General features: G+C 35.8%; 1 protein-coding gene across 3 annotated transcripts in view; it reads right to left on the minus strand.

The window, feature by feature from the left end:
• LOC111864734 (pyridine nucleotide-disulfide oxidoreductase domain-containing protein 2) overlaps positions 1–10,972 on the minus strand; it is a 37,458-nt gene that overhangs the window by 16,608 nt on the left and 9,878 nt on the right. For all 3 annotated transcript variants that reach the window (XM_023852221.2, XM_023852223.2, XM_023852222.2), the window contains exons 5-6: positions 9,997–10,165; positions 1,708–1,834 (exon numbers count right to left, since the gene is read on the minus strand). In XM_023852221.2, the coding sequence (XP_023707989.1) occupies positions 1,708–1,834; positions 9,997–10,165 (296 nt within the window). The remainder of the gene's footprint in view (positions 1–1,707; positions 1,835–9,996; positions 10,166–10,972) is intronic.

Here is a 10,972-nt window from a genome sequence, read left to right on the forward strand (position 1 = left end):
CAAGTAGAGAAAGTGAGGGTGGGCAGACACATCGAACTTTCCCACGATATCAGAGAAATTCAGGAATGAAAATGACGTTACATACGAGGTTGATGCATTTGTGCATGTCGTACTAAGCAAGGTATAAAAACAGTTGCTTTATGAGGAATTAGTTCGTACCATTGAATATTTGATGCAATAGACAAGGTGTCGCAGAAACCGATGTTGCTATAACCAAGTTTTACTGTATGTTACTTTGGTGACAATTGTCTCACGAACCATACATAAACAGTTGATCATCAGAAACTGTCAGAACCTTAACTGGATAGAAATGGGTAGCTCTTGAGTGGTGTTAACAATAAAAAAATATAGCCAAATGTTGTATTTTAGCGTCCTGTTGCACAGATTCTCATCCATGATGTGTATGTATTGGCCGTCTTGTAGTGCGCTCAATCTCTCATGCCACTTCACTACATGTTTCGGCATCACTGTGCCATCCTCAGGTGTGTTATTTACGTCAAGCTATTGCATTGCTCGCCATCATGTGTCATTTATAAAATTATCTAAAATGCACACTCTTCACTATCTATAATAAAATTTATATATATCAAAATTTGTTAAGATCCATCATCTTACACGTCTTAACTCAAACTCGCATACTACATCATTCTTCCACTATGGGAGTCGTTTTTCCTATATTTTGTGTATATTGTGTCTTGTGGTGTGTCCTTCTTAGTCCTTCCTTAGTGGAAGAATGATGTAGTACGCAAGTTTGAGTTAAGACGTGTAAGATGATGGATCTTAACAAATTTTGATATATATAAATTTTATTATAGATAGTGAAGAGTGTGCATTTTAGATAATTTTATAAACGACACATGATGGCGAGCAATGCGATAGCTTGACGTAAATAACACACCTGAGGATGGCACAGTGATGCCGAAACATGTAGTGAAGTGACATGAGAGACTGAGCGCACTACAAGACAGCCAATACATACATATCATAAATGTAGCCAAAATTAAAATGGGATGCATGAAGTAAAAAATGCAAGACCTTCCTGCTAAGTGAATATCTACTGAATATTGAACTGTAGCAACAAATGGTTAGAAATTAAATCCTTTTGGAAAGACCCTCACATTGAAAATAATGTGTTAGCTGCTGAGGATCAATAAAGGCCAAGGATCACATAACTGGCATGTTTATCATGCTGTTGACTAGCAACAGCTGCCTTTATTCCACTATTCTGCCTTTCAGCCATCATGCCACTGTATATATATATTTTGAAGAGGCAACTACATTGGCATCTGTAAAGTTACTTTCTTGATGCTTCAGTAGATTGTACAATATGGAGGGCAGTGTTAATTTCATGTGCTATTTTTCTCAACGTGAAACAATATGAAATAACGATACTTTATGAAATTAGGTGATAAAATCTGAGCTTATAGTTACAAATACACTGAAATCCCCCTTTTAAGGTTCATTTTGGGAACAGTAGAAATGAAGACTAAATTGACTAAGCCCTTAAATTGAAGAAGTTTAAGACTGAGATTACTGAGTTGGGATCACTGCATTTGAATTTTAAATGAGAGTAAACAAACAGAGGAACATTAAATGGAGGTTTCACTCTATATCCAATGGTTCCATGCACTTACCAAAACTAGTGTGAAATGTCACTGAAAAAACAAATATAATAGTGGATACAGCTTAGCAAGATAGTGAACTCACCACATTTGTGAATATATGTGCTCCGTAGGAGGCTGCTGCTGCTGCCATTGCTTGTGTGACAGCACCCATACCCCCCTTAGGATATGACCAACCAGTTCCTCCCATCATATGATGCAGTAGTACATATCTACAAATAGGCATGATCCCAAAACAAGACCTGTTATTCATATGGCCCTTGAAGAAGCGCTTAAGTTATAACTATCACTGTTTGAATTGCAGTCCAGAAACATGTAACTTATTTTTTATATTGTGGTTGTTTTCAAATTCATGTTATGCCAAACGAGTGATATACATACATACATACATATACATTTGCGTTTCAGATTATTCACAAATGTGCACAGGCACAGAATATAAAACATGTCAACAAGCCAACAAGACATTGGAAACTTGTACATTCACAAACAAAATCACTAGCATATATAAACCATACTTGTCAAAAAAACACATAAAAAATGTTAAAAGAAAATACAGATTGCAGCAAATACACATACATAGTTAAAAAGCAATACAAATTGCAACAAGTACACATACAATAGTTAAAAAGCAATACAAATTGCAGCAAGAATATATAAGCACAGCCAAGGACATAGAGTTAAATGAAGTGTACACTGTCAGACACCTCTTGACAGGTCTTGACAGAAAAGCAAGAATTCCTCAACAGTATAAGAAGGGTTTTGAAGCAATACATCCTTTAGTTTCTCAATAAACTGTTTTTTATCATGTACCAACCCAATTAAAAAATCAGGCAAACTATTAAAAACTTTTACACTCATAAAATAGACCCCTTTTTGCCTCTTTGTTAGATGCGATTGAGGAACATGAAGGTTTCTAACTTGTCTTGTTGATTTACCATGAATTGTATGATTAAAAGTATAATGCCCCAGATTGTTTACCATTAGTATCATTAAAGATAAAATATATTGAGAAGCCAATGTCAAAATTTTTAATTTTTTAAAAACTGTTCTACATGATTCTCTGGGTTTCATTCCCAACATTATCCTGATGGCCCTTTTTTGTAAAAGAAAAATCTTCTTAGCCTCCCACGAGTTTCCCCAAAATACTATCCCATATCTCATAATTGAATGAAAGTATGCATGGTAAATCATCTTTAGTGTTTCAATATTGCTATACAATTTCATGTTTCTTATTGCAAAGCATGCCTTGCCCAATCTGGACAGCATCGATTCAATCTGTGACTTCCAATTCAGGGTCTTATCAATTTCAATGCCCAAGAATTTAACGTGGGTTTCCTCATGCAATATCTCATCATTAAACTTTAAATGTATAGACATATTATCTCGATTAGTTGTATCAAATTTTACCACTTTAGTTTTCTTCAGATTTAGAGACAGGCCATTAACTGCAAACCAACGGCTTAAAGAATTCAACACTAAGTTAGACCTTACTTGGATTTCATCAATATCAATACCAGACACTACTATGCTTGTATCGTCTGCATACAACAATAACCTATCATCAGTATTTAATGCTGATGACAGGTCATTGATATATAAAAGAAACAGCAAGGGACCCAAAATCGAGCCCTGCGGCACTCCATATTCAACAATCTCCCATCCTGAACAACATTTTTCATTCCCATTAGTATACAATTCCACTCTTTGCCTTCTATTTCCCAAATATGATTTCAACCATCTTAAAGTTTTACCACCAAGTCCATATACAGCCAACTTGCTCAAAAGGATATCATGCACCACACAATCAAATGCCTTTGTCAAATCACAGAATATTCCTAATGAAAGACAGCGTCGTTCCAAAGTTTCTAATATATGATTAGTTAAGGCATAGATTGCAGATTCTGTACTTCTATTTTCTCTAAATCCAAACTGAGCAGATGAAATTAGATTATTTGTATGTAGGTGCTGCTTTATCCTATTATACATCGCTTTTTCAAATATCTTGGAGAAGATTATTAACAGTGATATTGGTCTATAATTTGCCATAACGACCTTCTCACCTGTTTTGTGTAAAGGTCTTACTGACGCAAATTTCATTCTATCGGGAAAAATTCCACGTTCAAGTGATGCATTAAGTATATGTCCAAGTGGTTTACTTATTTGATTAATGCTATATTTTAATATTCTGCTAGAAATACCATCATAGCCTGTAGAATTTTTCGATTTTAGTGTCTTAAGTATATTCTTTATTTCCACCTCAGTTACGGGTATTAATTTCAGTTCAGGTAAGTTATCATACTTAAGGTTATTTAATAATTTAATTGCCTCACTTTTATCAGCATTTTTTGTTGCCAAATTCTTAGTTACAGTTATAAAATGTTTATTAAATATTCTCACTAATTCCTTAGGATCCGTTACTCTACTTTCTCCCACTTGCAATTCTGTTACTTTATCTGAGACCTGGTTTTTTCCGGATTCTTTATTAATAATCTTCCAAGTTACTTGTATTTTATTTTCTGAATTAATTATTAATTTTTGATAATACAGTCTCTTTGCTTCTCTTATTACTCTTACTAGTATCTTACAATATCTTTTATAATATAACTTCAAACTATCATCACTTGATTTTTTAACTAAGATGTATAATGCTCTCTTATGCTTACAAGATATTCTTATGCCTTTCGTTATCCAATTATTAGAGTCTTTCTTTTTTTTATATACTATGGGAAAGCTATTTTCAAAGATTGATAAAAAAATGTTGTGAAAGATATTAAATTTCATATTTACATTCTCTTGATTATAAACTTCTATCCAATTTTCATTCTGTAAAGCCCGTTGAAAACATACTATGTTTTCCTCATTAATGTCTCTATATGCTCTAACATGATCACTTTGCCTCATCACCAGCATGTCTCCAAGTATCAGAATTTGCCCATCGTGGTCCGAGAGACCATTTATAGCAGAACAAACTTGGAATTTGTTATAAGCATTCTTGTCTATAAAAAAATGATCAATCAATGAGACAGAAGTAGTACTTATTCTAGTTGGAAACTCAATTATTTGTGTTAAATTATAAGTATCTAATAAAGCTTGTAATTGTACTTTTTTACAGTTTTCACTAAGGTAATTTATATTCGTATCACCACAGATTATTGGTTCCAATTTAAGGCTTACTAGATATGAAAGTGTGGAATCTAGCCGCTCGATAAATTGACATATATCTCCATCAGGCGCTCTATAAATACATAAAATACATAATTTCCTATTATTTAAAATTATCTTTACAGCACAGACTTCGAAAACCCTTTCCATACTTAAATTTTTGAGATCTAGCTCTTGATATGATAAATCTTCTTTAACTAAAATACATACTCCACCATTCTGACACATGTTACGTGAGAACCCTGCTGCCATTTTATATTTTGTCATAGAAAATATGGATAACTCGCTTACACTCAGATGGTGCTCACTGATACATAAAATATCCGGATAATTACATGCATCATTTAGAAAAATGTCTAGTTCTTCTTTCTTATTTCTTATGCTTCTTATATTTTGATGATAAATTACAAGTGAAGTCCACTGCCTACTATTATCCACCTTATTCTTATTATAAATCATTCCCATAAAAAATCCTTATTTCTCGTAGTTGGGATCTTTCGTCGCCTTCTCGGAGGAGCAGTTTGTTCTGCTACTCTGGCTATCCTCTGCTCATCCACGGAATGATCACTGCTTGGATTATCATGGACTCCCACTTGATTCAGATAGGTATTCTCCTGAGACATCAGTAAAATCGTAGCATGATTTGCTACATTAGACTCTATGGCCCCATCACCCACTAACTGCTCCATGGTGTTCCTTCCACAACAATTCCCTTCAACAACCTCAACACCAGACGTCTGCTTTTCATTTAAATGGCTCTGCATTTCATCCAGATAACTCCACTTTAATACAACTGGTTTCGAATCGTTAGCACTAAACAAATCCTTTATCACTGAAGCTACTCTTCTTGCAATATGTTCTTTCCCTTGAGAATTTAGATGATAACCCTGTCTTGTGAATAACTCACGCGTAGAGTCTACTGTTACCACTGAAAGATTAGAATATGCCCTTTTTAGTTTTTCAAGTCTTCTATTAAACAGTTGAACTTCACAATTTACACAGGAATATATCATTCCATAACTACACATAGAGTGAAGCAGATAGTCCACTGGTCACACATTCTGTGAGGAGGACAACAAACAGGCAGATCACTCTAGGGTTTCTGATATCTGACTAGAAGAGTGTTCTGATACACTTCCTCCACCATAGGCAAATTATATCTGAAATTAGACAAAGAGGAAGGAACTGATATTTGAATTCTAATATTTCAAACTTATGTAACAGGTGACAGAATGTGTACAGAATGGAATGTATCTACAAGTATCCAGAAAATACAAAGCAGGATGAGTATGTTAAAATACATATCTTGTGGCACATAGATATGAACCAAAATAAAAGAGACAGAATAGTTACACTAGAGTCTGCAGCATGCATTCTGAAATTAATCTTGCCAGAATATCCTACATTATGAAGTAACCTAACTGCCCTTCACAGTCAGATTTCCTGGCGGGAGTGAATGGGAAGACAGGTTTTGGCTCGATAGAAAAGGGGGACTGATCTGGTATACAGATGGTTCCAAGATAAATAAGGGCACTGGAGCTGGTGTGTACTGCTATGGCACGAGGCGGAAACTTAGTTTCAGCCTTGGGCAGTACACGACAGTATTCCAGGCAGAAGTATATGCCATTAAGGCATGTATTATAGAGAATTTAGAGAGGAACATCTACATTCTATCTGACAGCCAGGCTGCACTTAAAGCACTTGACAAACACCAGATCAACTCAAAATTGGTCTGGGACTGCCACCAAACCCTCATGGAACTGGCCAAACATAACGGTACAACTGATATGGATGCCAGGGCATTAGGGTATTGCTGGAAATGAAACAGCAAATCAATTAGCTAAGACTGGAGCTGAACATCTGTTCACAGGACCTGAACCAGCCTGTGGCAACTCTATGGGAGTTGCCAGAAAGGCAGTCAGGGACTGGACAAATATGATTCACAAGAAATACTGGGGATCCTTGACTGGACTCAGGCAAGCAAAGGCTCTCATATGAGGACCCTCTGCTAAAAGAGCGAAGGAACTGTTAAGTTAAACAGGGACCATCTACGATGGATGGTAGAACTACTTACAGGACACTGTCACCTTAAAGGACACCTCTTCAAACTGGGACTGAGTGACAGTCCCACTTGTGAGAGATGTCAAGAAGAAAATGAAACAGCCACACGAGCAGTGCAAATTTCGAACAGCAAGAAATCTGTGCAAATGTTACTGCAACAGCGTTCTTCTGAAGGCGGAAATAAGTCATCGGATATTTTCACAGATCTGTGTGATGTTCTGGTGTCCGCAAATATTCTGTTTTGGGTTCTGAAAAATGAAAAACTGAAACATTTTCTGGAAGTGAATTGTGGTTGCTCTATCCTGAATGAATTCACCCCCGGGAAAAACTACTTTTCCCAATGCTACAACAATATCCTGGAAATGATTAGAAATAAAGTGCGTGGGAAGAAGATTTTCGTTTCTATTGATGAGACCTGCAATACGGAGGCTCGCTACTTGGCAAACATCATCATTGGAACCTTGGAAATTGATGGACCAGGTGAAGTGTTTCAGCCTACGAGTGAGGTACTAGAATCCATTAATCATTCCATAATCTGTAAACTCTTTGACAGGTTGATGTTTCTACTGTGGCCAGAGGGTATACGGCACGACGTCATCTTGCTTTTTGTGACCGATGCGGCCCCATGTCAAGTCAAGACAAGTCAATAAAGTCGTTTTATACGCAATTGGTGCACGTTACTTGCCAAGCACACGCACTGCATAGAGTGACGGAGGAAGTGAGATCAAGATTTCTTCAAGTGGATGCTCTCGTATTGTGGACGAAGAAGTTTTTCGTCAAGGCTCCAGCTCGTAAAATACAATTTAAATCTATGGCTCTTGGTGTTCCACTGCCTCCGGAACCCATCATTACAAGGTGGAGAATGTGGATTGATGCTACAATTTACTATTGCTATCATTTTTAGACAGTGAAAAACATTGTATATTCAATGAAGACAGAAGATGCAAGGACAATTAGAGCTGCTCAGGAACAGTTCTCATACAGCGAAATGGAAGGACAGATGGCCTTCATAAAGGCAAATTCAGTTCCTTGAGGAAAGGAATCAAATGCTTACAGAAGAAAGGAGCAACGCTACAAGATCTGCTCACTCTCGTGGAAAAAAAAATAAAAAATAGCCAGTGATTTGGAGAAAGTGTCAGGGGACATTGGTAAAATGGTGTCAAGAAAAATGAAACATGTTCTAGATAAAAACTCAGGTTATGAAACATTATGCAGCATTTATCAAATTCTGACAGGAGAGTCCTTCAGCACTTTCAGTATTGAAGAAGAACTTACTGATAGTGATTTGGTACACTTTAAGTATGCTCCCATTGTGTCTGCAGATGTGGAAAGGAGTTTCCCCAAGTACAAGAATGTGCTGTTGGACAATAGACACTCACTCACCTTCGAGAATCTCAGCATGTTGACTGTTATCTATTGCAACTCTGAATGAGGTGGCACTTAAATATTGGAATATACACCATATATGTACATTTGATAAGCGTTCCAACATGGGAGAGAAGATCGTATTAAAACATTCAGCTTCAGATTCAATCATATATTGCTTAATTTTCAACATAAAAATGAGGACGAACTTAAAAGAGTAACGATGAGTTCGCAGTGTTAATAAAGATTACAAATACATTTTAAAACAATTAGATTTTCCATGACATTATACATTTTAGGTTGTTTTTTAAATTTTAGGTCACTTTTTGGAATTTTTGGTCAATTTATAGGTCATTTTTCTGCATTTTCGATGATTTTATAAGTGATTTTTCTGGATTTTTCAGTCATTTTTAAAATATTTTTAGGTCATCAAAATCCAGGCCCTGGTTATAATTGACATCAGTAGAATTTGGTAATTTTTTAATTGCAGTTTGAAATTAAGTTTTTGTTTCTCAGTTTCTTTAAATTCTCCCTCTCCCTTTATTTATATTTAGTGTGATTATCAGGCACGATTTGCCATACAGACTGAAATCTCACATGACATTCTCGTCATTTATGCAATGTTGTATGCTTTGTTGATTGCACAGGAGCTTGTCTTTGTCTACAGTTCTGTAAAATCTTCTCAAAACTTACTGTCTTCTTGCATCATGAATATTGATATTTCAGAGACTCCATGACTTCTATGAAAACCACCACTTTGTCTGCAAGAGCCCACCACTAGAAAACGTCTTGAACCACTCACACACTATTTCTTTGTGATCTAATTCAACATTGTCCTGTTTATACCTTGGTCGCCCAAGCATTCTTAAGTTGTAAAATTAATGTTTTGTATACATTTCTCATTTCTGGTATGAGAAGTACATGCTCCTCAATATCATCCTCTCTTTGTTTCATGCTAATAATATTTGGCTCCCTATTATTCAATTATCTCCAACTTCCTGTTACTTTCTCTCTTATGGGTCCAGATATTCCCCCTGAGAAATTTCTTCTGACGTACTTTCAATCTGTATTCTTGTATTCCAGTGAGAAACAAAACTCTATGCCCGTATAAAACAAGGGAAACTATAGTATATACCGTCTTCATGAAGTAATTTGATTTGTTACTGTCATTCCCAAGTATTTTAACTTTGCCACATTTTTAAAGATAGTTAGGTAATTTAATTATTTATCTTTATATCAAGATTTTGTCCCATATTCTGATGGTCACACATGAGCACGTACTCATTTTTCTCTTTGTTTCTAGACTTCATTATGTAGTAACATTTCTATGCTTTACTTTATTGCATTTATATTTCTTCTCAGTATGTGAACAGAAGTTGATGATGTGTTCTAATCAAATTTGATTGGAGAACCCCAGAGACTGAGACCACTTTGGAGGTGTAAATATATTGAAATGTATCTTAGATAAGTAAGGTGCAAAGATGTGGAATGAGCTGGACAGGTTCAGGACAGAGTTCAGTAATTGGCTTTTAGTATGAACATTATTTAGTAGTACAAAGGCAGGGAATTTCTTGAAGAGTTGAATAACTTATCAGCTGCTTTAAGAAGTCCCTATACTGATGAGTAGGTTACCAAACTTGCTGCTGAACAGTTGCATGAAACTCTTAACATGCCGAAACAGATAAACACTGATGTGGACATGGGCAACAGATTAAAATGTTCATGCATCCCTGATTCTGGAAAGAAATGTAACACTTGAGTTAAAACACTCAAGTTAACTTACCCACTGCCTGGTGTATATGGTCCAGTCATCGTGCCTATCACCGCATCTGTAGACAAGGTGGCCTTCAGTGGCTCTGATTCAAACCAGTGATTTAGAATGCTACTTGCCGGAGCTGTTAGGAATTCATAGAGAGCAGGAATATCAGCACCAAGCAAGCTAACAGATGTAGCTGTAAAGAGCCAATAAAATATTGTTATTTATTTCTGGTTTGCAGTTTGTTTAACTTAGACTATATAGCACCAAATGGTGAGATGATATGTGATACAAATCAGAAAGAATGTGAAAGGAAATGGTTGTGGTCTAATTTAACATATCATCCTGTCATTTCATTAGAGTGACTGAGGAAAACAGCAAAGAACCTAAGTCAGGGTAGTCAATATCCTCACTGAAATTCAAAGTGGACAATTCCTGAATGTATGGAGCATTATTGTTTAAGCAAATGAGCTCAGTTAATATAGCTGTAGTTAGAAGGAAGGCTGTGGAGACCTAATTAATGTAAATCAATCTTCCTGGGGGCAGTAGGTTGATGATATCTCAAGGTACATATAGAAGAGACAGAAGTAACATTATCCTAAAATTGCAGTCTCCTTAGTCTTGTTAATCACTTTTGTGTTAATGTTTGCAAAATTCTGATATGTGTGTGTTTTTGGGAGGGGGGGGGTAGTGATTTGCAATTGGCAATTTTCAGAAACTGGGTAATCATAGGTAAAAAGATAATTATTTACCAGAGGGGAGACAACAAGGATTGTGATATGGTATTATGGCAAATATTTGTATGAACTCTGAGCTTGTTATAGAATGGACAAAATTGCCTACTTCATGTATATTATTAGTATCTCTTTGAAATCTCCTCTATAGAGGAGGAACTATTCAATCCACAAATACTTCAACAAATTTCCCTGTGAAGAACAGCAGCTTCTGGTTGTTCAGTCCCAGCAAAAGTGATAATATTCTAGCCCACCAAAAAAAAAAAAAA

Source organism: Cryptotermes secundus, unplaced genomic scaffold (genome assembly GCF_002891405.2).
Source record: "Cryptotermes secundus unplaced genomic scaffold, Csec_1.0 scaffold724, whole genome shotgun sequence".
Classification (NCBI taxonomy): domain Eukaryota; kingdom Metazoa; phylum Arthropoda; class Insecta; order Blattodea; family Kalotermitidae; genus Cryptotermes; species Cryptotermes secundus.